At 42.1% G+C, this 27,724-nt stretch overlaps 2 protein-coding genes across 2 annotated transcripts in view; one reads left to right on the forward strand and one right to left on the reverse strand.

The window, feature by feature from the left end:
- Window positions 1-12,811: 12,811 nt before the first annotated feature.
- On the reverse strand, window positions 12,812-20,141 carry LOC134290829 (uncharacterized). Its single transcript, XM_062858034.1, has 2 exons — window positions 18,238-20,141; window positions 12,812-18,129 (listed from the first exon to the last, which is right to left on the reverse strand). The coding sequence occupies exon 2, from the start codon at window positions 18,071-18,073 to the stop codon at window positions 12,812-12,814; it is 5,262 nt and encodes a 1,753-aa protein (XP_062714018.1). The 5' UTR covers window positions 18,074-18,129; window positions 18,238-20,141.
- The window catches only part of LOC115263539 (uncharacterized), a 29,647-nt gene continuing 21,412 nt past the window's right edge, over window positions 19,490-27,724 (forward strand). The window contains exons 1-4 of the mRNA XM_062858035.1: window positions 19,490-19,674; window positions 20,881-21,246; window positions 21,362-21,906; window positions 21,997-22,128. Coding sequence (XP_062714019.1) covers window positions 19,490-19,674; window positions 20,881-21,246; window positions 21,362-21,906; window positions 21,997-22,128 — 1,228 coding nt within the window. The remainder of the gene's footprint in view (window positions 19,675-20,880; window positions 21,247-21,361; window positions 21,907-21,996; window positions 22,129-27,724) is intronic.

Raw genomic sequence — 27,724 nt, forward strand, 5'->3', positions numbered from 1 at the left:
TCTCAAAGAAATTCTGTCATGGGAAAGTCAGTACTCGAGCAAAGTCTGATAGCAAATTGAAAACTGATTTTGATGTTGTGATATTGCAAATTTTAATAACAGCGGTTGTTGTCATTTTGGTCGTTTTAACGGTTAAAACATCAAAAATGAGAGCAGAAAAATGTTTCCGTGACAGCAAGTTGAAAACAGTTCCTGCCAACAGTGATAGCAAATTGGTAACTAGTTTTGCTATCAGTGCAAAAAATGGAAAAATCGTTAAATGCAGAGTTTTTACGATTAATATGGAAACCTAAATGGCTAGAAGTTTTGAAATTACTTAACCCTCGAGTGATCGCGCTGCTGTATTTTGTACAACACGCTGAAAAAATCTCGCTTCTTGTACTCAGCATTAGTGTGGTGCTGACGCAGGTAGTCAACCGCGCGAGTTACGGAAGGTTAAAAACTTTAATATTTATAATAATTTGAAGTGAGAGCAAAACGGAATCAAAATTTGAAATCAAATTTAATCAAGATAAACCGATATCAAAATTTGATTTCAATTTGTTGCTGATTACAAATCTTGTTTTGGAATTGCTATCATTTTGTTGTTGGACTTTGCTCGGGTAGTCAAATAAACTACTACCATCAATAAACTATGCAATAGTACAACTCGAAACAAATGCGCTATCATAGGCTGTTCTTTCCAGTTATACTGATGTGGAGAACACTAGCATGGTCCTCAATTCCATCATTAATTTTTCTGATCCGGAACTGAAAATTAGGAAGACGGCCTATTGAATCATTCGTACTTATGAACTTCAGCTTAATAACCCATTCGGTTTAACGTAGTTCAGCCTGACGTACTTCGGCCTAATGGCCAGAACCCCTAGTTGTACATTCGGGTTATTACGGCCCACGTGTACAACGTCAGCGTGGTGTGCGTCAGTTGATGCACGAAGAATGTTATTTAAATGGTAGTTGCAATACTCTTTTCGGTAAAACATTTTTCGGGAAAACTTTATTCGGGGAACTGGTTTTCGGGGAAATATCGTAAATCGATCTTTGTAAGCAGCATTCAAAATAGTGATCGCCCTGAAGTTCTCACATTCCAAATGGTCGCCTTTCTTGTAAATGGGGCAGATTACCCTTTCCTTCCACTCCTCCGGTAGCTGTTCGGTTTCCCAGATCCTGACTATCAGCCGGTGCAGACAGGGGGCCAACTTTTCTGTGCCCATCTTGATGAGTTCAGTTTTGATACCATTCTCACCAGCTGCTTTATTGGTTTTGAGCTGGTGAATGGCATCCTTAACGTGGGAGATGGTTCATTTCCTTCCTCCGCTGCACAGGCGTCGTCGTTTCCTCCGTTGCCGTGGGCTCCCGTGCCTACGTTCTCCACGCCGTTCAGGTGCTTATCGAGGTGCTGCTTTCACCTTTCGATCACCTCACGTCCGTCCGTCAAGAGGCCTCCGTCTTTATCCCTGCATATTTCGGCTCGCGGCACGAGGCCGTTGCAGGATGCGTTGAGTTTCTGATAGAACTTCCGTGTTTCTTGGGAACGGCACAGCAGTTCCATTTCTTCGCATTCCGCTTCTTCCAGGCGGCGCTTTTTCTCCCGAAAGAGGTGGATGTGCTGTTTCCGCTTCTGCTTATAACGTTCCACGTTCTGTCGAGTCCCTTGCTGCAGCATTACCGCCCTCGCTGCATTCTTCTCCACCAAAACCGTTCGGCACTCTTCGTCGAACCATTCGTTCCGTCGATTTCGTTCCACGTACCCGATGGTGGTCTCGGCTGCGTCGTTGATGGCTGCTTTCACTGTACTCCAGCAGTCCTTTTAAGGGGCCTCATCGAGCTCGTCCTCGTCTGGCAACGCGGCCTCGAGATTCTGCGCGTATGCTGAGGCGACATCCGGTTGTTTCAGTCGCTCTAGGTTGTACCGTGGCGGTCGCCGGTACCGTACATTGTTGATGACGGAGGGTTTTGGGCGCAGTTTGACCATCACCAGATAGTGGTCGGAGTCGATGTTGGCACCATGATAGGTCCTGACGTCGATAATGTCGGAGAAATGCCGTCCGTTAATTAGAACGTGGTCGATTTGAGATTCCGTCTGCTGTGGTGATCTCCAGGTGTATCGATAAGGGAGGCTGTGTTGGAAAAAAGTGCAACTTATGGCCATATTTTTGGAGGCGGCGAAATCGATGACTCGTAGGCCGTTTTCGTTCGTCTGCTGGTGGACGCTGAACTTACCAATCGTCGGTCTGAATTCCTCCTCCTGGCCTACCTGAGTGTTTAGATCTCCTATGATGATCTTGACGTCGTGGCCTGGGCAGCGATCGTACTCGCGTTCGAGCTGCGCGTAAAATGCGTCCTTGTCATCATCAATGCTTCACTCCGGGCTGTACACGTTTATTATGCTGAAGTTGAAGAATCGGCCCTTGATTCTCAACCTGCACATTATTTTGTAGATCGTCCATTAATCGACATCACGTCACTATAAAAGCTGTTCCTAGCTCACGTGTGTTGCCGCAACTGTGGTAGATGATATGATTACATCTAAACGTTCGCACCATGGATCCTGCCCAACACACCTCCTGCAGCGCTACGATGCCGAACCCGCGGTGCTTCAGTACGTCGGCGAGTATGCGGGTGCTCCCAATGAAGTTGAGAGATCGGCAGTTCCGCGTATCGAGTTTCCAATCGGAAGTCCTTTTTGTTCGCTGGAGTCGTTGCCGTTGGTCTCGGTTCGTATTATTCTGTTGCTGAATTTCCGTTACAATGGTTTTTTTTACGGCTGGCTCGTTGGACCTGACACCAACCCCCTACTTTCCGGAGGACCATAGTGCACAGTTGAGCTTAGAGTGCTTCCCTGGCACTCAGACGTAGATCAGCCGCCCCTAACATGGGGATCAGACGCTGTTGTGAGTCGCTTCCCTTCACGCTCAGAAAACCGTTCTGATAAACGTGAACAAACAAACGCGAATATGAGAACAAGCAAATATACACCATGAACTGGAACTAGTTCCAGCTGTCAATATGGGTGTTCTAGAAAACGTGAAATCTGGTTCATGGTGTACATTTCTTATTGTTGTTATCGTTGCTATGCATAGTTCCCGTTTGTTCTCGTTACCGTGATTGGGAGTGCACGTATATCGGAACGGATTTTTTTGCGTGTTGGAGAATACACGCTCGGGTTTGCCGAGCGTCTTCCCTGTTAGCCTACGTTTGCCCCTCCCCCTTCCCTGTCAGCCTACGACCAAGTTCCCACCGGGGTTGGTTACCCGATCTTTCCTAAGGTTGCTCATGGTTTCCGGTCGGTACCACGAGGAGGTAGGGATAGGAGTTGCTGGGCAGAGGCTAGTGAATCACAATGGGATCTGAATTGCGCAGCATACCCAGCCTTTACCGTGCCATATACTTTTTGAGAGTTACTCAACAATAATGTTGTATACACCTGATGTCGGTATAATCAAATAAACATGAATTAAAATAACCATGAAGATGGCCCACTTCTTTGGGCTCTCAAGGTATGCAACTCCTTAACCTGTAAGTTTTAGCCAACATGCGGTTTTTTTCCTTAAGGGCGCCTTTGATTCAGTTTCCATAGGCATATTGTCAGAAAAACTGCACAATAGTGGACTTCTAGGAATTTTGAATAATTTCTGGTATGTATAATTTGTTGTCAGAAAAACATATGAGCTTCAATCTCGGACAACTGACAACTTCCAGAATTAGCTACATGGGCCTACCCCAAGGCTCATGTTTAAGTCCCTTTAGAATTTTTACGTGAAAGACATTGATAGTTGCTTGGAAGGCCAATGCACGCTAAGACAACTTGCAGATGATGAGGTGGTTTCTCTAAAAGGCCCACATGCAGAAATGTTGCAAAGACCATTGCAAAATTCTCTAAATAATCTGTCAATCTGGGCAAGAGATTTTGGGATCGAGTTTGATCCGCAAAAAACTCAATTGTTTGTGTTTTCTAAAAAGCGGAACCCAGCCCAAACTCAATCTTTTGGGAATAGAAATCGACCAATCTTTGACTTCGAAATACCTTGGGGTCTGGTTTGATTCAAAAGGCACTTGGGGTACCCAAATCAAGTATTTGGTGCAAAAATGTCAACAAAGGATCAATTTTCTACGCACAATTACCGGAACATGGTGGGGTGCTCACCCGGAAGACCTCATAAAACTTCACAAAACGACTATTCTCTCTGTTCTCGAGTATGGCGCTTTCTGTTTCCTCTCAGCAGCAAACTGCCACCTAATAAAGTTGGAAAGAATTCAATATCATTGTTTGCGTATTGCCCTCGGCTGTATGCACTCAACACATAACGCGAGCCTAGAGGTCCTGGCAGGGGTGAAACCTCCCCAGAACCGCTTCTAGGAGCTCTCGCTAAGGTTACTTATCAGGTGTGTAGTGAGCAACACACTTGTTATTGAAAACTTCGAAGAAATGCTCAATCTGAACACTCAGTCAAAATTCATGAGAATCTATCTGTTCTACATGTCGTCTGACATAAGCGAGTAGTGTGCGGTAGTTCGGCAGCAGCAAAGTTTCGCGCGCTCGCTTTGCTGGATTTTTACGATTTTTTTTTCTCTTCTCTCTGCGGGGCTCCGACGACGGGACGAGTGTGCGCGCGCGCCGTGGTTGAGTCGGTTCTGAATTTTTCGCTTCCCTTCGGTGCTAGTTTCCAATACACTTTTAGTTGATAATAAATATTTTCTTTCATTTTTTGCATTTACACAGAGTGAAAATGTTAGTTCGGGTTCGCCGGTCGAGAAAAAATCCGGGCGCCGACAAGTGAGTCGCGTTCAGTGTATTTCTGTGAGGAATAGACTAAAGGTTTCTGCTCCCTAGTGGAGTGGAGACGCGCGATAGAATTTTCTTTTTGGCTAGTTCTTGCGTCGAAAAGTGGTCGGTTGTTAACGGCGGTTTGTGTATATTGATCCATTGTCAAATCATATCACCAACCATAGGTGACTCCCGGACTGACAATGTACCTTACCTTACTAACAAAAAATTCCTTCCTGAGACAAACGTGGAGATGCAGCGAGTCGCGGTCTTTATAACAACGTTTGTCTTACTAACATTCCCTTCCATCCTCGATGACCGTAAGGACGTGGCCGGCGCCGTTATTGACCTTATTAAAGTTGAGAGCTCTCGACCCAAGCAACACACATGTTATATTAGAGTTACGACAGCGCAAGTTTTGGTTGTATAGAAGTTTATTTTACGTAATTCTAACATTGTGTTGAAATAACGTAGAATAAACTTCTATACAACCAAAACTTGCGTGTCGTAACTTTAATATAACATGTGTGTTGCTTGGGGACCTGTGTACATTGAGAATAGTAAGCTAGTCCCAAGCCCTATTCATTGGTTCCTTGTGCAATTCCGATTGCTCTGGTCAATCACGGAGTAGCAACTACGAATTGTGCGGTCATCTATGCTCATGCTCATGCTCTACATGTCGTCTGACATAAGCCTACCAAGCTATAACCCTCCTCGTGTACACTTCACTAATGACAGTTCCTCTGTTAAATACGATCTGTCCATGAAACAAGCTATTCATGGAATACCAGATCAACTTCGATGTATATCTATTCCTCGCATTTTTAACGAAAAGTACCAAAACGTCAATTCCTGTAAGAGATTCTTCACTGATGGGTCTCGTATTAATGGATCCACTGGTTTCGGTGTCTTCAATGAAAATTTCACCGCCTTCCGCAAACTCCAGGAACTTTGTTCGGTTTATGTTGCTGAGCTGGCAGCAATCAACTTTGCTTTGAGGATGATTTCCAACATGCCCGTAGACCATTTCTTCATCTTCTCGGATAGCCTTAGTTCGATTGAGGCACTCCGGTCGATGAAACCTGTAAAACAAAAATAAGGGAGCAGATGGGTGCACTGGTTGAAAGATCCTACAAGATTACCTTTGTATGGGTCCCCTCATATTGCTCAATTTATGGCAATGAGAGAGTGGACTCTCTCGCAAGGGGCCATAATTACGTAAGGGTTAATGGAGGGAGGGGGGGTTTGAGAAATCTTACGTGCCATACAAAAATATTTGGACTGTCGAAAAATCGTAAAAATTGCATACGTAATAAATGGACAGTCCCCAAAGGTGGGCGCACAGGAAGGTGAGATCTATGATAGAAGAATTTCACATTATGAATTTTTCCATTTTGCTCGCCAGAGTTCTCTTCAAAGTTAGCAAAATGATTGGCGAGATGGCCAGCTGGGACGGTGGTTACCCAAGTAACAATTCCATCGCTGATTGGTTTTGTTTGATTTTTATTAATGTTTTATAACAGCAATAATTAAAACTCACAGTTTTATGACTGATTTTTTGAAAACCATTAATAAAATGTTTTATAGTATACTTGAAGATATCCATAAAGACAGATTTTAAGAGTAAACAAAACTTTCCGATATGTAAACCTTCTGGCAATCATTAATACCGCAATAAAACTGTTAAAACTCTCAACAGATGGCGATCCGTTCGATTAGTAACGACATCTGTTGGTGGAAAAGCAGAAACTTCGACACTGCTAGGTTTATTGCGGTCATCATAAAAGTAAACTTGATTTCGTTTTATTTTCGCTGATTATGGTCGTCGCCTTATTGAAGAATTAGCTTACGTGAATGAAAAATAGTCAATTTTGCTTAAATTAGCAATGAATTGGTAGTTTGCAACCATTTTCATAACATGCTCACATAAATAAACTCTCTCTTCTGAGTTTTCTTGTGATTCGGGATAGTTTTACTAAATTCACAAATTGATTTATTTCATTCCAACATGATAATATTCACTATTTTCGATGCGCATTAATTTTATGATTCTGCAACCCCAATATTCACGGTAAATTCGAATGCGCATAAGCCTACCAGCACAATAACTACTAAAATACTACTTTGAAATAATCGCTTTCTACTTACGAATGATGTATCCTCCTGAACTTTACGTGCCATCGGAGAAGCTTCTCTGCATCTTGAGCTGTCATAGTTTTTGTTAAAAAAAAACAACAACAATCGAGAATGGGAAATATTTCAACTAGGTTTTAAAACGGGTTTATTGCTACTCTTAATGCGGTTTGCAAAACCTCTCCGAGAGTGGTCCACTTAGCCGGAAGACGCTCTTAAAGAGGTTATCAAGAGGTTTTGATGTATGATTCAGTTTTATTGCAAGTTTTATAAAATTGGTCATGCAGATCTCTTGTAGAGCCGAACAAAACTTAAAATGTTACTTGGGTACATTCCATTATTCCTTATGTTTTTTTTTCTTTGCGAGTGTGGTGGTATGATGTGGATGTAAGTCGCAATTTCATTCGCGTGATGTCAAGACTTATGTCCAACCATTACTCGATAGATGCGCATTTACACAGGATTAACCTCGCGTTGAGCAATATTTGTACTAAGTACGGTTCCGGTTATAATGACATCGACCACGTAGTTTGGCAATGCCCGGATAATGACGCCTCCAGAGCGCTACTATTGGATACCCTTGAGGCCCGAGGTAGACAACCCTTTGTTCTTGTGAGAGATGTGTTGGGGACCCGCGATATCACATACATGGGATGTAAGTATTTTCGACTTTCTTCGCTCTGCTGGTATAAAAGTTTAATTCGCTTGTGTTTTCTTCTCAAGTTTTTTTTTCTCTGTGTTGTCCTCTTTGTGTTACCAAGCTGCTCCTGGCCATCCGGAAGACCAAGTCCCACAACAAGTTGGTACCAACACCACAAGGCACTGAATACGCTAGCAAGATTCGATTCACCCCTGGATGAGCTGCAGTGAAACCTTTGGCCCAATCCTTACCCTGTCCATCCCTCAAAATGTGACCTTCTAACCTCGAGTTGCCACGAGTACCCTGGCTTCCACCCATTACTAACAGATATCATTAAAAAGTTATTACTCTGTATAATGTATACTATTAAGTACAAAGAAAGATCCTCGGCTCCGTAAAGCGTTATACGCGATTGAGCCCCAAATAAATGAACTAGATAAAAAAGAGGGGTTTTCCGACCGTTTGGCCCGCCATTCTGCATCGGGATTTTATGTTCGATTTGATTCAGGATAAAAACAGCAGTTACTACCTTGAGGAAAAAATGTCTAGTAGTTCTCAAGTTTTTTATTTTTTTTTTTAAATTTTACTCAGAAAATATGAATTAGCTTCTGTGCCTTTGTTTTTGAAAGGTTGGCATACGTGGCTAGTATTCGTTTTGTTGATATTGCGCGCTTTCTAGGCCAACTGTGACATTTTCATTGATCATATATCTATCCACGTGAGTGAGCAATCATCGCCTTTTGATTGCGATAAAAGCGACGACATAGCCTCGGATGCCATACAATAATGTCTCGGGCCATTTTGTACCAGGCGAATGAGAGAAATGCATAACAACCTGAAGAAAACAAAGACGCATAAGTTCATACCTGTTTGCTTAAACTTGATACGACCTTTTAATTTTTCTTTCACTGCCGTAAATCTCCAACCTACTTAGTGCAACATCCTGTGGAAAACCACACAAGTCCAATTGCAATCGTATTTTTTTTGTCCCACACCCACGCCCCTAACGGATCGATAACTAGCATCGCATATCTGCACTCTATTTGACACGCCAAAGAGGCACTGTCAGGGTCAGTGAAACGATTTTCAATACGATGATAACGATCCACAATCCACACAAACCGTACGCCAATCATCTTTCGCTCTCGCCTCGAACGCTGGCGATAGCGTGGCGCGATTTTCCCACCGGTGTGTCTTGAGATGGCTCCATCGCCGCAACAGCTCACCTGGCCGGCCATCCGTGCTTAATCGGTCGTATCACGCTGCGTGTGCGGCTCCAAACTTTTCCCAAGGTGAAAAGAACAGCGCAGAGCAGCGACTTGGACGGACCACGCACGGATCACCTTCCAAATAAGCTAATGCCGAATTTAATTTCTTTCTGCGGCGGTCAAGCGTTAGGCAAGACACCCACCGAATCGAATGCTTCCGAGATGATGATACATATGTTAATTTTTGAAACATCTCTGTAACGGTGGTTGTGTTTTTATTTTTCACGGTCGCGAACATTTTTTGATGACAACCGGAAAGGTCATGGCATAGGTCGCGGCGTTAAAACGACGTCGAATATGTTGTATACGAGTGGCCGCGGTTGAAGGTCATGAGAGCCTATTTTTTTATTTTTTCTTAAATATTTTAGGTCCAGAAAAAAATGCAATTATAGTTATTTATGGAACAATTTGCAAAATAATGTTTTTTTTTGGAACGAGTCGTGCAGTCTCGTCAGATAATCTTTTCTAGGTGGCATAGTTCTTTAGAACGAACTACAAATGAACATCATGTCTGAAAAATTTAATCCCACATGCAGTTCTGTTATTGTTTATGTACACTTAAGAAAACAATATGTCGGAACAAGTGCCGAAAAGTGCAAAATACGGCAATACGGCTATTCAGGATCTTGGCTAAGCTTAATAAATACATATACTTCCTAATAGCGTAAGAAGCTTGTTCAGCTCCAAAGGAGTGATTCCTTCAAAAAGTTTGGGAAACACTGCTGAAACTATTACACTAGAACATACCAAAGCGAAATACTCCACTGCTGAGGCTTTCCACGAAGCAGCACGAAAAAAATCCACCTTTTTTAATTTTGCATTTTAATTTTGCACAGCTGTTTTAATCAATATAAATAACCATTTTTTCATATTAAAACTTTTTATAGAGTCTCGACTAACTTTCAAATAGTGCCTATGAAAAAATGGAACACATGCGAATGAAAAAACATATCTCTGAAACTGCTTGTTTGATCGGAAAATTGTCTTCGGCAAAGTTGTAGATTAATAAATGGTGGCTCTCTGAAAAATACACATTGAAAAATTTATTTAGTTTTTCTTCCGAAGAAACTGAATTTTGTTTCTAAAAATTAAATATCTAAAAAAGCTATTGTTTTGCCTTCGTGATATTTTGTGAGAATAAAGTTCATTCTGTTAGCTACCATCTGTGGAAATTTCATAATGGTAAAAAATGTACAAAAAAGTTATGGCACTTTGAACATTTTCGGTTGTGTTTTTTAGAGTGTATGACGAATTCACTCAAACTCGCCGTAGGGGTTTGGCAAAACTGTCTCAGAATTCGATGGAATTTGTTAGGTTTAAAGACTATGTATTTTTAAGCAAGATTGCATACGTTGTTTTTTTTTATTTATCTAGACTAATATTTGAAAAGGGCTAAAGTATTTGGCCGTTTTTTACTCAATATAACTTAAAAATGACATTATTTACCTACAATAAAGTTATGTATGGGTGACTTTGAGATATTCATGTGAACTTTTATAACATTGAAAAATGTCAATAAGCTTTAAAAGTAAAAAAAATGCAAATAAGAAAAATTATTTCAATTTGCAAAACATGACATTTTTGTTATTATTGTAAATTTTTGCCATATATCGCAAGATGGGCACTTTTGAAGAAAAGCATTTTTGAGGTACTGTGATTTCGGGTGAAATTGATCGACGTGAGGATCATTTTCATTTGTAAAAAATATTGCTTTAAACTTACAACAATTTGTATAAAATGACCATCATCTGGCTAAAGGATTATTGAATGATGAGTTACATGTTTTACAGTCAATTAGTCACATATTTCTGTATTAAATTAAATATTTTCCGTAATTGCGTGTTTGGCGAATCTCAAATACCCTTTCAAACTTTTGTTATCGTGGCTGTATCGCACATGTAATGAATATTCGAATGGATGCTTTTAGCTGCCAAGTATTTGCTAAACACGATTTCATCATAAAAATTTTTATAAATATTCAAATTTATACATAAAATTGCACTTTTTCGGAAGTAATCACTTTTTCAGTATGAAAAGTGCATACTTTAAGGCGTTTTCATAAAATTTACTAAATTTAAAACTTGAATAATTAAAAATTGAGAAAACTCGTAAAAGTTTTGCGTAGCATTTCGCATACTGGGGTGGTTAATTCAGGTGGAAAACACATATTTGGCACATGCAAAGGTATTTCATTTACTGATCAATTTCATCCCGAAAGCAAAATTATTGATTTTTAATTTTAAATGATATTTACCTATTGCAATAAAATGATTTGTAGTAAAAGTTTCAAACTCGTTGACTGATGAGAATCGTGGTCGTACTTGTTTTATTGCTTTGAGTTTGACTTTCTTTGGGTGATCGACTGTACGTTGGGTGATATCTTTAATTGGCATTTCAGTCTAATTTGGTCAATCAAAAACAACTATGTTTTCTTAACTCGACGTTTCGGTCCTTATTGGACCTTTTTCAAGGATTCTGTAATGTTTGAGTTTGACCATATCGCTGCATTCGAAATCACGGTAGCATAAGTGGAAAATTTTTGACAGCTCCTCTCCTCTTAAAGTATATTCTCCCATACCTAATAGAAGGCTCCTAGCAATATCATAAACTTCCCCTAAAATGCTACATCTTTAATGGACGGTTCCTAACAACAAATACTTCATGTCATCATTTTGCGTGTTTCTCTCCGGTAGAAAAAAAAAATGTTTTTATCCAGGGCGTTTTTTACAGATATTTTCATATATTAAATTAAACATAGCTCCATATGTTTGATTCACAAGTCTATCTAATGCAAAGTATTTATTTTGTTCTCCTATGAATAAGGAAACTTTTAAGTTGAAATTCGACTTCTGGTTGATATTCTGAATTTCTGTGTAACAGATCTGGTGTTCTGGTTCAAAAGAGAATCCTAAATTATATTTTTTGTATTGGATAGATTTATAATTGAAGCAAATAAAGCTATGTTCAATATTAATATGTGAAAATCCACGTATAAAAGTACCCAAAAATTGGTTTGACTCAAAAAAAAAACATTTTGTGTTGGGTTGAATTCATATAATAGCAATTTAATTACTTTGATCCATTTTGAATTCTATTCTTAACGGTTGGTGTGGGGTTTGGTTCTACAAAATAGGATTAATTTAATTTTGTAAATGGGCATGTATTCCAAATTGACTTCAATTTATTTTTAACTTTTTTAGCGTGATCGTTTTTTCAATATTTCAATTTTTTACTTGAAAGTTCACACAAATTCCTTAAAGTCACACATACCACACTTTTTTGTAGGTCATGTTATTTTAAAGTTACATTGGTATGAAAAAATGGTCAAAAACTTAAGCCCTTTTCAAATATTAGTGTTGTCGGAGAGCATCCGACCGCAGTAGTGTTCGACCTCCACACGACCTTCACCAGAACGTACCTTCAATTTCCTTCGTCAATCCAATCATGCAGCCTCCGTATTCCGACTCTTATCCTGGCCCGTATCCTTCCTTAGTTTCTTGTCATCGGTACACCTTCCTCTTCGCATGCAGTAAATTACACCACAGGTTCACACGAAAACACTTTATTACAAAAACTACACCTTTTTTATTCCAACTTAAACTACGAACATTTATTCTTAAACTAAACACATAACAAATTAAAATCGGGCAAGGGTTCGCCCCTTGCGACTGATCGCGACGACGTACTGAGGATCAACTAAACTTCTCTGCTACTCTCTGCTCCCGCTGACCGATGATGACCATCCACTCCGTAGTGGTAGTGGACCGTACCGTTATCCACGTAGATGTGAAGCGGTTCACTACAACGACCGCAACAGCAACAGTAGCGCAATTCGGCCCGTGGAGTACCTGAATGTAGCGAGCATATCCAGCCGTTGGCTGCATCCGTAGCAATATATGATGTTGTTCGCAGACATCCTCACCCACCCTGAAGTTGCCGGGAAACTTCTGAAAATAAAGAAACCTCCTCTCGATGCACTGGACGAAATTTACGAACTCAACCTTATTCATTCTGATCCTGCATTGGTAACAAACAGAGTTTGACCAACGGTCGTTTCAAACTGCCAGTAGATGTTCGCACTGTGACCACTCGAGTGACTCCATCTTCGCCCGGGTGCAACTCCTCAATCCGGCCCATCTTCCACTGTGTAGGTGGCTGATTCGACTCAACTACCACAACCAATCTTCCAACCTGAACATCAACTGCTGGTTGCCAATGTTTTGATCGGGCCTGAAGCTGGGACAAATATTCGCGTCGCCAGCGTCTCCAGAAATCCTGAAGCTGCCGCTGTACAAGTTGGAATCGTGTCAAACGATTAAGCTGGACGTCGCTGAGATCAGGATCAGGCATGGATAACAGAGATCCTCCAACCAGAAAGTGTGCCGGCGTCAACGGCTCCAAGTCTAGAGGATCATCTGAGAGTGACGTCATTGGCCTAGAATTCATACAGGCCTCCACTTGTGTCAGCAAGGTGACGAAATCCTCTTGATGCACAGGATTGCTACCGACCACTCGTAGTAGATGGAACTTCGCTGATCGAACTGCTGCCTCCCACAAACCCCCGAAATGTGGGGCACTTGGAGGGTTGAAGTGCCAGTATATGCCTTCGTTTGCACATTCCTTTGCGACAGTTTCACGATGTGTCTTCTCTTTCAGCAAATCGAACAGCTCTCGGATTTGATTTCTTGCTCCCACAAAATTCGTCCCGTTATCCGAGTAAACATCGGTGCAGCGCCCCCGGCGAGCAAAGAAACGTCTCAACGCCTGTAGAAACCGCTCCGTAGAAAGGTCTGAGACTAGTTCCATATGCACGGCCTTCGTGGCCATGCACACGAAGGTTGCGACGTATGCCTTTGTCGGTGTCCGTCCACGACCAGCTCGCAGATACACAGGCCCGAAGAAATCGACACCAGCTTTCGAGAAAGGACGCGAAACGGTGACTCTAGCTGCCGGTAATTCTCCCATTTGTTGCTGCATTGCGGACGGTTTTGCACGAAAGCATCGCTGACATTGGTGGACGACCTTTCTCGCCAGGTTTCTGCCACCTAGTGGCCAATACCGTTGCCGAACCGTACCTAGAAGCAATTGTGGCCCAGCGTGGAGGTACATTTGATGATGATGCTGGAGGATCAACTCAGTGAGAGCGTGTCTTGCCGGTAAAACAATCGGATGCTTCGTTCTCGGCGACTCTTCGGAATGAGCTAATCGACCCCCGACTCGTAGGATGCCGTTTTCGTCCATTTGTGGATTGTACCATCGCAGAGGAGAATTCCGAGCCACAGGTGTGCCAGCCAACAACTTGCTGATTTCGTCCGGAAACGACTCCTCCTGAACCTTCCGAATGATCACCTGCTCCGCAGCTTGTAGTTCAAAACTAGATAGAAATCCTGTCCGTTTCACATCCGCTGAGCACCGTAAGTTGTTCAGGAAGCGCAACCAGTATGCGGTCATCCGTATTAACCTCGTAAACGATGAAAATTTGGCTAAAAAATCCGAAATGAACCCAGATTCCTTCGACGAAGCACAAGCCACCACATTGCGTCGTTTCTCCAACTCTTCTTCTGGGGTGTTTTTCACGGGTTTGGGCCAACTTTCAGGGTTTTGCAGCAGCCAGGTAGGTCCATGCCACCACATATCGTTCCCAAGGATGTTGTTCGGCGAGATTCCACGCGAGATCAGATCAGCCGGGTTTGTAACTCCAGGAACGTGTCTCCATTGATCTGCTTCCGTCAAACCTTGAATTTTCGCAACTCTGTTCGCGACGAAAGTTGTCCATGTTCCTGGTGGTGACCTTATCCAATGGAGTACGCATGTCGAATCCGTCCAAAATTGAACTCGGCCATCTGTTTTCAGCGAGTCTGCTACCTTTTCCCAAAGCTGTGCTGCCAAAAGTGCGCCGCAGAGTTCCAATCGAGGTAGAGACTGCACCTTGAGCGGTGCCACCTTTGATTTCGAGGTCAAAAGGTGAACTGAAACTGTGCCATCGCCCCTTTGGCTCCGAACGTAGATTGTCGCACCGTAAGCGACAGTTGAGGCGTCCGAGCAACAGTGGTATTCTACGGATAGTGAGCCAGGACCTATGACGCATCGTGGAATCCGAATTTCGTTCAGTGAGTGAAGTTGCTCGTGAAATGTTCGCCATTCCTCACCCACCATTTCGGGTAGTGGGTCATCCCATTGAAGATTCTGACCTTCTTCGTTCTTCAGACACCAAAGCCGCTGCATGAAGATCTTCGCTGAAGTGATGGTCGCTCCAAGCAGACCTAGTGGGTCGAATAGTCTCGCTATGAAACACAGCACCTGTCGTTTCGTGAGGATCTGATGCTCGGTGATTGGAGAAATTTCGAACTTGAAACGGAATTGATCTACGTTGGGAAGCCATGTTAAGCCCAATGCTTTCACCTCTGCATCCTGGTCCCAATCAATGCCGTCCGAATCAGGTAACGCCAGATTTTCCCTTGGAATGCCTTGTAGTACTTCCGGGCGGTTGGAAGCCCACTTTCGCAGTTTGAATCCACCGCTGATCATCATTGCGTCGACTTGCCTTCTCAATTCGATCGCCGATTCGACGTCGTCTGCTCCAGAGATAACGTCGTCCATATACACGTCCTCTTCGATGGTTGGTGCTGCTAGAGGAAACCTGTCCCGCTCATCGGACGCCAGCTGTTTCAAGGTCCGAGTAGCGAGATATGGGGCAGATTTGGTGCCGTACGTCACAGTTAGAAGTTCGTATGTGGAAACCTTCCCATCTGGTGACGTCCACAAAACGCATTGTAGATGAGTGTCTTCCGAATTCGTCCAGATCTGCCGAAACATTTTTTCCACATCAGCTACAACCATCACCTGACGAATCCGACTGCGGAGAACGATCGACCTGAGATCTTGCTGAACGACTGGTCCAGCATACAGTGCATCATTGAGTGATACACCCGTAGACGTTTTACACGAAGCGTCGAAGACCACTCTCACCTTGGTCGTGGTGCTAGACTCCTTGATCACCGGGTGGTGGGGTAGAAAACAACGCTTGACTCTATTCTCCTCGCAGTCATTCACCATTCGCATGTGACCGAGCTCCAGATATTCAGTCATGAAGTCGCTGTACTGCTTCCGAAGCCGCTCATCCTTGGACAACCTTCGTTCTACCGCTCGCAGCCGTCTCAGAGCAATATCCTTCGATTCACCGATTTCCGCCAAAACTTCGGGGTTCTTGGGGAGGGTGACCGTGTATCGTCCGTCCGATTCCCGCTTGACTGTCCGTTCGTAGTTCTCCTCGCAGTGCGCTTCTTCTGGAGAGAATTTGCTGACGGCTCCCACTTCCTCGCAGGACCAAAACCGTGCCATTAGTTCCTCCAGATCGTCCGAGACTGCCATATTGCAAGTGTACTTGGTACCCTGACTTGCTGTAGTGACTTCGCCTGTCACTATCCACCCAAATACGGACTCGGTCAGCACAGGTAAACCTTTTCCAAGTTGGATTTCCCTTCCGGTTGGAAAGAAGCTGAAGAAAGCTTGGATCCCTAACACCAAGTCGACCTTTCTTGACCGGAAAAACTCCGGATCCGCTAATTCGATGTCTACCGGTATATCCCATTCATTTGCCTGAACTGTAGAGGTTGGTAGGCAGGCTGTGACCTTCGGTAGAACGAGAAATTCCATCGATCGGGCGTACGACGAGTTTCGAGACTTGACGACTGCCTTGATCTTGCGAGATGCCTTAGTGCTTGATTGACCGATGCCCATAATCGAAATGTCCGTCCTTTTAACCGCTACCTTCATCGTCTGGTAAAGATTCTCGGTGATGAAGTTGCATTCCGACCCTGAATCCAGTAGCGCTCGTGCTGGATAGCGAGAACCTTGGTCGTCTTCGATCACTACGACTGCTGTAGCTAGGAGAACCTGAGATGAGACGCACTGTGCCGCGTTGGAAGAAGTAGATTCAACCGCTGAGGCATTCGCTGCCATCGAATTCGCACCTGTGCCGTCCTGCTTAGCGCTATCTCCCAGATTCGCCTTCCCTGATGATCCTTGGCTACCGTTGGCGTCTCCTGCCTTGAAGCACAGCAAGGAGTGGTGTCGTGCCTTACAATACCGACAAGAGAACTTCGATGCACACTCTCGAGCAAGATGACCACGTTTGAGGCAATTGCGGCAGAGCGATTGAGCCCGCAGTAGGGACTCTCGACTGGACAACGACATCTTCAGAAAGGCTGGACAAATGTGGAGTCCATGAATCTCCGAACACGACGGACACTTAGCGTTGTTCGACTGTACGGCGTTGTTGTTGACCTTCGCTGAGAACGGTTTCCGTTTCGGTAGTAGGGATTGCTCGATCTTCGTTTCTACCTTCGCTGGTAGAGCTTCGAGAATTTGTATTCTCCGCTGTAGAAATTCCAGCAGATCCTTCACAGTGTCCTGCTGCTTCGTAGACGAATGTTCTTCCCACCCGCGTCGTGTGGTAGGATCGAGACGAGAACTTAGAAGTTCCACCAGCAACAGATCCTTATAATCCGCTGGCTGGATAATCTGGTCGAGCGTTTGAATCACACGGTCGAATCCATCAACCAATTTGTGGAGATCCGTGATTGATTCCTTGCAGAGAGAAGGCAATTTGATGAGCGCTTGTACCTGCTTCTTTTTTAGAAGCTTATTGTTGTTGTACCGTTTTAGCAACGTTTGCCAAGCAACCTGATAATTGTCCCTCGTGATCTTTAGCGGATCGATCAGTGCCCTTGCCTCACCTGCCAGGCAACCTTTCAGATAGTGAAATTTCTCCACTGCTGGTAGATCGGGTTTTTCGTGAATCAGGGAAGTGTAAAGATCCCTGAAACTCAACCAATCGTCGATATTGCCATCAAAACATTGAAGCTTGATTTGAGGCAGCCGAACGTGGTCCATCATGCCATGTAGAGTGGCGTCTCCAGGATGAAGCGTTTGGTGCTGATTGGCATCGCTCTGAAACGCTTGAGCCTTCTCCACTAGAAACGATTTCGCATCGTAGTAGCGGTTCTCCATTTCCACTTGGCTGGTCTGAAGGCTTTCTTGTTCCTCGAAATCTTCGTGCGCTTCGATTTCCCAAACAGTTTCACTAATCTGTACCCATAGCGTATCCAACTTCTCAAGGCGGACATTGATTTGAGCAGCGGTAGTATCATCTTTGAAGTTTTTAACGAATACGCAAATATTACTTAAAGATAATTTGAGTCCCTTCAGTTTTGTAGTCAACGACTTCAGGGAATCCGCACTCCTCGTGACGGGTTTCGACATGGTTGCTTGCCTTACGCAACCGGAGCTCAGACGAAACTCGGTGATCCGGCAGTATCCTCCACTCGCAGTATGGTTGAATCGATTGAGAATCCAAATTCGAGAGAAAACGCAGATGTAGTATGCAAATTTGTTTGCTTCGGCTAGACATATACTGTTCAGCTCACCTATGAGAAGAAACAGCGGCGCTACCGAAGCCAAAGCAGCAAACTCCGATTTGGTTCACCTCAATGTACGGTCAGTTGTCTCAGGTTTCGATTCAAGCCAGCAATGCGTAGGAGTGGAAAACCCAATAATGTAGTATGCAAATTTGAAACTTCGGCTAGACATATACTGTTCGCCTCACCTATGAAACTACAGCGTGCAATTGTAGCCGAGTCCAAATTGCATCCAAATGTCCAAATTCGTCACAAATTTCCAATGTCGTGGGTGGTACAGTGTGAAATCGCCTCAATTTAATTCCATTCCAGTGCAGCGGAGAAGAAACAACCAATGTAGATATACAAAATGCCTGCTTTGGCAGGACATATACTTAGTCTCACCTGGAGAACTAAAGATGGCGCTGAACGAATTAGCTTCAGTCCGAAAACCAACGAAAAACCTCAGGGATTGCGTCCATAAATGAGTTGACTCGCAACAGTCCAATTGGCATCGAAAGGGTTGAAATTTATTCAGGTGTGTAGAATCACAAAACCAGCTTCGGCTGGGCATATACTATAAAGTGTATTTACCTGACCGCAATGGCCGTTCCGCGATGCCCGAGCCTGGAAGCAACCTTGATATCGTGCTTCTCGATGTCACAATTGGTCGTCTGTCCGTGAATCGTCACTTCGGTGTCGTAATCAGTCGTCGTTACAGCATGCACAGATTGAAATCGTCCCGAATCAGTTCTACGCGAACCAATTCACCATCGGCGGTACTCGTTGAACGATGATCCTCACAGCGACCGTTCCATGCACAAGTCGCAGCACATCGACATCTCGTTCACAGTCCGGTTGATTCACGACGAGCCACAGTCACACAAGAGATCGAATGGTTGGCGTTAGTGGGGAATGTGGATCATGCTTCGGCTAAACATATACTAACTAGTGTGTTCTTACATACCTGACCGGTAGTAGAACAACGCTCCGGTTATTCTACAATCCTGCAGACGATCGAATACTGCTAGCCAAATCCAGATTCCCACTCGAGACTTCGTTTGGTGTGGCTGATTCGAGTTGATGGCGAATAGCTTGGCGCGAATCCTTTGGGCAGTGGTCGAGTTGGTTGGATGATCCTATTGGATTGGTGGCCGATGGCGGTTGGATCCTTTCATACGATCTTGAATGGCCGAAGGATCCTTTGAAGACGGCTTGAGATGGCGACTTCTTCCTTTGAAGCCCGTTTGGATGGCGCTTGACCTATTCAGGACAGTGTAGTATGGCGGGTGTCCTTTGTCCAACGAAGGGCCTTTGCTGGACGTTCTTGGCGCGAAGTGGTCGAAGTGTCGAATTTCGACCGATCCTTGGTCTGGCGGTTGTGGAAATCCGGCTCGAAGGACCAGTTTATGTCGGAGAGCATCCGACCGCAGTAGTGTTCGACCTCCACACGACCTTCACCAGAACGTACCTTCAATTTCCTTCGTCAATCCAATCATGCAGCCTCCGTATTCCGACTCTTATCCTGGCCCGTATCCTTCCTTAGTTTCTTGTCATCGGTACACCTTCCTCTTCGCATGCAGTAAATTACACCACAGGTTCACACGAAAACACTTTATTACAAAAACTACACCTTTTTTATTCCAACTTAAACTACGAACATTTATTCTTAAACTAAACACATAACAAATTAAAATCGGGCAAGGGTTCGCCCCTTGCGACTGATCGCGACGACGTACTGAGGATCAACTAAACTTCTCTGCTACTCTCTGCTCCCGCTGACCGATGATGACCATCCACTCCGTAGTGGTAGTGGACCGTACCGTTGTCCACGTAGATGTGAAGCGGTTCACTACAACGACCGCAACAGCAACAGTAGCGCAATTCGGCCCGTGGAGTACCTGAATGTAGCGAGCATATCCAGCCGTTGGCTGCATCCGTAGCAATATATGATGTTGTTCGCAGACAAGTGTAAATTAAAAAAAAAACAACAACAAAGTATGCAACGTTGTTTTAAAGTACATAGTCTTCATACCTACACAATTCCATTGAAATCTGAGAGGGTGCTGCCTACCCCAAAATCTAGTTTGCAGGAAATTCGTCATGCACTCTAAAAAAACACGCAACCAAAAATGATCAAAGTGCCATAACTTTTTTGTACATTTTTTTTACCACTATAAAAATTTTAGAGATGATAGCTAACAGAATGAACTTCATTCTCACAAAAAAACACGAAGGTAAAAAAATAGCTTTTCGAGATATTTGATTTTTAGTAACAAAATTCAGTTTTTTCAGAAGAAAAACTAAATAAATTTTTCAATGTGTATTTTTCTGAGAGCCGCAATATATTATTCTACAACTTTGCTGAAGACACCTTTCCGATCGAACAAGCCGTTTCCGTGTTATAATTTTTTATTTGCTTGTGTTCCATTTTTTCATAGGCCCTAATTGAAAGTGAGTCGACACAAAATATGAACTTTTGATATGAAAAAATGGTTTCTCACATAAAAAGGAATAGTATACAAAAATATCAAGTAGATTAAAAAACATCGATTAAAATGGATTCGTGCTGGTCCGTGGAAAGCCTCTGCTGTTTTCATTCAATCACATCACACATTATCAACTATTTCGCTGCTCCTTCTTCAAACTTCCCACGTCGAGATAAATTTCCAGCAAACTAACGAAAGTGTTTCTCTTCCTCCAGTCTCTGGCTCTAGTCGCACTACTGGCAGCGGTAGAAGCTCTGACGAATGATAACATTGACATCACAGTGGATGTTGATAAAGACTCGAAAACCTATCATCAATTCAAAACGCGGGAAGGCTCGTTCAACTATGGCTACAACGTCGCCAAGCAGAACTTTAACCAGTTCCAGCACAAAGTTCGCGGACCGGACGATGTAACCTACGGGTGCTACGGATTCGTGGATCCCAAAAATGGTACCCATCTGTACCATTACGTTTCCGATCTGAAAGGCTATCGAGTGGTACCGCCGAACAAGCCAACCAAAATCTATCGACAACGCGTGGCGGAGAGTGTGTAAGTGTAGAAATTCTCAAAAGATAAAAGACTTGTCTCGCATCGATAAAATCAATCGACACGTCAATACACGGAAGTTGACTTTGAACCTAAATTGAATTTTCTCTTTTCTCAGAAAGCAACTGCTGGAAGCTGTGGAGGAAAATCTGCCATGGGATCGGTTGTATTTCCCTGAAGTCTGTCGGTACTTGTATCTCAGTCATAAGCAATCGAACAAGTTCGTCCTTCCTCCGGACGTCGTCGTCAACGAGGATGGCAGCGTAACAAAGGAAACCCCAGCACCGACGCAAGCCCCCAGAGAAGTGCCACCACCCCGACCAGCCCCTGCCCGGCCAACAGCTGTTGAAACAGGAGCGAAAATTACACCCGATGCCAGCCAGCAACAGGCGACGACAGCCAGTCGGCCAGCACCCCCAAGGGCACCCATTCAATACAGCCCACCTGCTGCTCCGGTGACTGCTGCTCCCACAGTCAGACAAACAAGACCTACGACAACAACTCCCCGTCCAACCGTCGCCAGCAACAGGGCCCCCGCATTCATTAACCAACAACCGCAGGGTCAAAGTTTTACTCCGGTGCGTGTTGCTCCTGCTCCTGCTCCGGCCACCCCCAGACCGGTCGCTCCACCAACCACCGCGGCACCGAAGCGAATTAGTAACGGTAAGGTGCACAACGTGCCCCATCGCCGTAGACGGACCAAAGCTTGTTGCTAAAGGTAATCGATATATTTTGTTGCTCTCTTTGGAATAGATTTCACCGGAAGCCCATCGAAGATTGTCGCCAAGCCAATCGAAAGCAAACCGATTCAGAAGCCTAGCCTAGAAGTTCGAAGACCTAACGAACCACAAGCCACGACTTACAGAGAAACCGTTCTGCCCTCCGGTAAGTTGGGTATGGGTGATTGGGGGTGGTATTGCAATGTTTCGTATAAAATAACAGAGCGGAAGAAATCTAAAAAAAAATACGCATGGTTGACTTTGGCTAAGGGTGGTTGTTTTCAAAAGTTCTAGCGGCCTCTTTATAGGACAACTATGCTGCTCATGGCAGTAAACAAGTTCAAAGCATTGTCTCCTATCAAAGACTTTATACCAGATGACTCACAAAACTCCATTAGCCCTTCAGGATGCGCGCCGTTGCTTCAGAAGAGGTCTCACAAAAGGAAGTGAGGTGCGAACAGGTAGTCAAAGGAGCCCAATCACAAGAACGCTCGGTAAAGCGGAGCCGGAAAAGGTCACCCGGAAAGAGTTGGACGACGTTTGTGTGCCGTCAGGATGTGCCTTGTTTATTTGCACGGCATCAAGTACCAGAACTAGCGGGACGGCATGATTTTTAACCCTTATGTGGCCGACAGGCAGGGATACCAGATGATTTTTCCAAAAATCTGTATCAGGATTTTAGAAAATCTGTATTTGTCTGTATTTTATCACACCAAGTTTCCGTAGATCCAGTCAGACCCCGTTAGAAATCTGTATGTTGCACATGTAAATTTTTGTGTCCCGAATTTTGCACGAACATTTCTATTTGCAGTAAAATTTCACTGAATGGTGTAAATAGCAGAACTTTATGATTTTGCATGGTAAAGTAAATATGTATATTCTTAATTATTCTGAACTTTTACGTTACCTAATTTTTGTGCAAATTTCTCCAGGGATTCTTCCAGGAATTATCCCTGGGACTTTCCTGGGAGTTTCTCAAAAAATATCCTGAAACTGATTCACGGGTTTCCGCAGACATTCTTTTCGAAAATCTTTATGAGATTCTTTAAAGGATTAAAGCGAAAATTCCTTCTGGAATTGCTACATAAGTTATGCTTGTATCTCTTAATATTTTTTTCCAATATTTTTTGGGGAAATTCCTCCATATTTTTTTCAGGAGTTTTTCTATAGAATTTCTCCGAAAATTTATCAATGATTTCTTCTCACGTATCTTGAAAAGATGCAATTCCAGAAGATAGTTTTCTTTAACAAACATTCGGAGATTCCATCAGAAATTCAGAAACATCCAGTTTGTATGAAGAACTAGCATAATTTAAAATACACAAAAAAAGAAAGATATAAACAATAAACTTCAAGAATCATCCCAGAAATGATTGCCTACATTTCTACCTAAAAGATTACTCCATTTTTTCAGGGATTTTTTTTTTGGAAATTCCTCTAGAAATTCTCAAAAGATTTTTGTGGAAAGTTCCTACAGGAGTTTATCCAATGGTTCCTTGAGGTATTCCTCCAGGCATTGCTTTGGATTTGTTCAGACCTTTCTTCAGGATTTTTTTCTTTTTTTCCAAAAGATTCTCTCAACAATGGGGCACGTTCGATGTAGTACTAGATTTGTAGTAATGAGCTGAATTTTAGTATGGTGAGAAGGTCAATTCTCCGTTTCTGCAATAAAATGGTGCAAAAAGCGTGGGTATTATGATTCCTTGCCTAATTTGACGCTGTTTGAGCAAAACTCTGCAGCAAAAAAATCTGGGAGAACCCTGGGAAGAGTTTCCGAACAAATCCCTTTAGGATTTGTGAAAAATAAACTTTAAGAATTTCAGAATTTTTATTTTTTTCAGGAAAACTCCATGAAGTAACTTCTTAATTTTGAAATTTTGAAGAAACCTCTGGAAATAAATATATCTTCACATACGAATTTCTGAAGAAATCTAAACAGGAAATTCTGAAAGAAAGACTTAGAGGAAGTATAGTTAGTGGTAAGAAAAAAGAAAATCTGGTTAAGTACTGTTCCTTTTAATTCCACTAAGAATTGGCATCCTTTGACAAATACGTATTCCGACCTCAACTGTAAGGTCGTCTTCAGTCTCTCGTACTTGACTTGACTCCAGTCAAGTAAAGTCGAGTCAAGTACGAGGGACTGAAGGCGACCTTACAGTTGAGGTCGAAATACGTATCTGTCAAGGGATGCAAATTCTTAGTGGAATTGAAAGGAACAGTACTTAACCCGAATTTCTTTTTTTTACATCCTAGAAGAAGTTTCCAAAGAACTTCTTGGGGAAACACCTGGAGAAACATTTCGGGAAATTCTTTATGGAACGCATAACAAAACATTTGCAAAAACCCCAGAAATAAATTCTTCAGGTATTTCTTAAGGAATTTCCGTAGAAATTCTTTGGAAATATTTCTGAATGAATTTCTCAAAGAATCTGTGGAGATATTAATAAAGTTATCCGTCGACAAGAAATTTTCGAAATTTTTAAAACAAATCTCAAAAAAGCGTGTGAAAGTTTTTCTTGCTGGAGTTCAAGAAGGAACCCTTCGAAATCTATTCAAAAGAATTCCTGAAGAAATTAATCAAGGAATATCTTAAGAATGCCTTTAGAAATATCTCAAGGAATCTCTGCAACAATTTCTTAAAAAAAAATCTTCCCATTACCGGTTTTCCATATACGAGTAAAAAATACTCACTAACCTTTCTCTTTTGTAAGTAATGCTCACGCTGTGAGTTACTCATTTGTGAGTAAGACCTCGTTTCTCACTTGCGAGTATTACTCACTAGGTTTTTTTTTTCATGTGGCTAGTTTCTATTACTGTGCAAAAAGATAGGACAAGTAATGGCCAAGTAGTGGTTTCGCTTCAAAATCCTTGAGCAGGCCTTCTCTGTGCTTCAACTAGCTAAGATGGCCAAAATTGCTAGGGCGTGATATTCACACCCAAAGCACCTGAGTACAATTCACGTTCGCAATTCTTTTCTTTTCATCTGCAAGGTAACGTTGAGAATGTTCAAAAATTTCCATGACATATGACGTGTTCTTTTTGCTACATTCGATGTATCTTATTTTCGTAAGTTGTTTTCGTACTCTGTAGTTTACAAAAGGTCTATCGATTTTTAATCTTTAATACAATTTTATAGTAAGTAACTCAGTTGTATTAAAGAGTGTGTACTGGCTATTTCTTCTCAGGTTCGATTCGATATTATTATTTAACCCTAAAAGGGATACCTGGGGTCCATTGGACCCCAGGCACCTTTCAGAACTCGTCTTTGATGGAACACACTCAGCGGGGTGACGAAACTGAGGCCATGAAGGTATCCCTTTTAGGGTTAAAAAAATACTATCATTATTTTGAGTTTTCAACGCAAACATTATTCGTATGTTTTCTCATTATTTTTATTTTACATATAAGAATGGAAAGCATAAAGAAAACCAGCTTAGTAAAGTTTCCAACTTTTATTTCATTTTTCATGTTCAGTACTTCAAACTTAAATTTTCCTTACAACTTATTATTTCACTGGAAATTCGCGACTCTTGCAAATTGCCAAGCAAACAGCAATACACATAAAAAAACAGCAAATATATAGTTTATTCGATTTTTTTTTCATATAACAACATTATCTTTATAAACTTGCTGAAAAACTTAAATTTGGGCGAAGGTGTAAATGTTATATTTTACAAGATTAACATTTCAACGTATTGAAAACGTAAAGAAGCCCGTTCTCAACGTATGCTTATTGCATATCTAGGACGTTTTATGTTTCGTAATATTTTTTTTATTGAATCCAATTCGAAAGAAAAATTTTCCTTTAATGGAATGATTGAAAATTGAGTTCAAATGTGAAAAATATGGATAATCAAATGGGTTTGTACTCTCAATAATTTTTATCACTTTATTTTCCACCTTGTGTGAATGTATGAGGAAACAAATATGTGGAGGAAAAATCTGTATCATGATCATAAAATCTGTATTTTTTCTGTACTCTGTATCCTGTCTGTATCAACCTCTAAAAATCTGTATAATACAGAAAAATCTGTATATCTGGCATCTCTGCCGACAGGGTACCCGGGTACCCAGCGCCCATTTAAAAAGCACGGTGTAGAAAAAAGCAAAAAGTTTGAAGGACACATAACGGTTAAACCCGTTGGCTCCAGACATGATGGCAGCATGAGTTAAATTATATTCGGTGACCCCTCCGTAACACTCTATCTCGTGACTAGGAAGATAAGTTCTGTACTCGAGCGAATAAAGCTCAAAGGCAACAACCCTGTTCACTTCGTCGCGATCACTAACAGTGACACGCAATTTATCGCGGCTGGGTGAGTCTATCTCAAGGATACTTCGAAACGATTTTGCCAGATCTTTTTCGATTTATAGTTTATTTAACTTTTTTCCATTCGGTTAGGGCCGGAGGAAAACCAGAAAGGGACCCTTAGATCCGAGTGGGTAAACTTTCGGGCGGGGGCTCGCCGAGTTAGTAGAAGATCCAGGGATAGAGGAGAGTACAGGGGGTTGAGATGAATTGCCAGGCGGACAAAAATTTGTAGTCAAGAGATTTTTCACCATGGGCTGCGACCGTGTTCCATTCACCAAAGAACTAATTGGAACAATTCCGGAAGAAACATCACAACGGAGTACATGAGAAACCCCTGGATCATTTTGATTATCGCCAGTCTCAATGGCATTAGAGTTCTGAGTTTGCAGTATTGAATTAGTGGACAAACAAGATGCTGTCTCGTCATAGGATGAAATAACGAGATCCGACGAACCCTTACCGGTGTCATTCGTTTCCATGCGGGCCTTTTTTATTCAACCGCAGGGAAACAAGTAGTGATATCAACTAAGCTGAGAATGGACTACAACTTATACAATAAGACCAATACAGGAGCCAAATTATCCGAAACCAGATGCACTAATACAATATAAAGTTGACAAGGGAAAAGCGAAAAAAAAGATGGGAAAAGATAGCAACCCGGATAAAAAATACAATAGAAAAACATAGGATTCTTATGTAACAGTACCATTGAAAACCATACTCTCACAATAGAATTCAATGTTAAAATAACAGTAGAAAAACAATAGAATCAAATGTTTCTAACAATAGGATCAAATGTGAATGAGCATTTCACATTGAATTGTATAGGTTGTTAAGTATCGTAACAATACAAAAAAGGACTTTTTGCCATACAAGTTTTTTCGCAAAACAGAAGATTCTAATGTAAATGAAATGTTGTTAATACATATACGGGGAATCAAATATACCGTAGATTTTTATGTATTTGTATTGTTTTGAACTGTTAAATATGCCAAGAACTGTCTATTTTGAACTGTGATCTTACATTAGATTCAATGGTTTGGGGATGGTTTTCTATTGTGAAACAGAAGATTCTTATGTTTTCGAATTGTTCCAAAAAGTGAATTACATGGTAAACGTATTGTTTTGGGTAGTGATTTTATTTATGGTTCCACATTTGATTCAATTGTTTTGGAATTGTTTTCTATTGTGTAACAGAACATACTGTTTGTACTGTATTTACATTGAATTCAATGGTTTGAGTATCGTTTTCTATTGTGATACCTTGTGTGATACAGAAGATTCTTATGTTTTCGAATTGTTTCAAACAGTGAATTCCACGGTAAACGTATTGTTGTGAGTAGTAATTTTATTACTGATTCCACATTTGATTCAATGGTTTGGGAATTGTTTACTATTGTAATACACAAGATTCTTATGTTTTCATATTGTTCTTTGAGCACTGACTTAA

The sequence above is a fragment of the Aedes albopictus genome, chromosome 3, assembly GCF_035046485.1.
Source record: "Aedes albopictus strain Foshan chromosome 3, AalbF5, whole genome shotgun sequence".
Classification (NCBI taxonomy): Eukaryota; Metazoa; Arthropoda; class Insecta; order Diptera; family Culicidae; genus Aedes; species Aedes albopictus.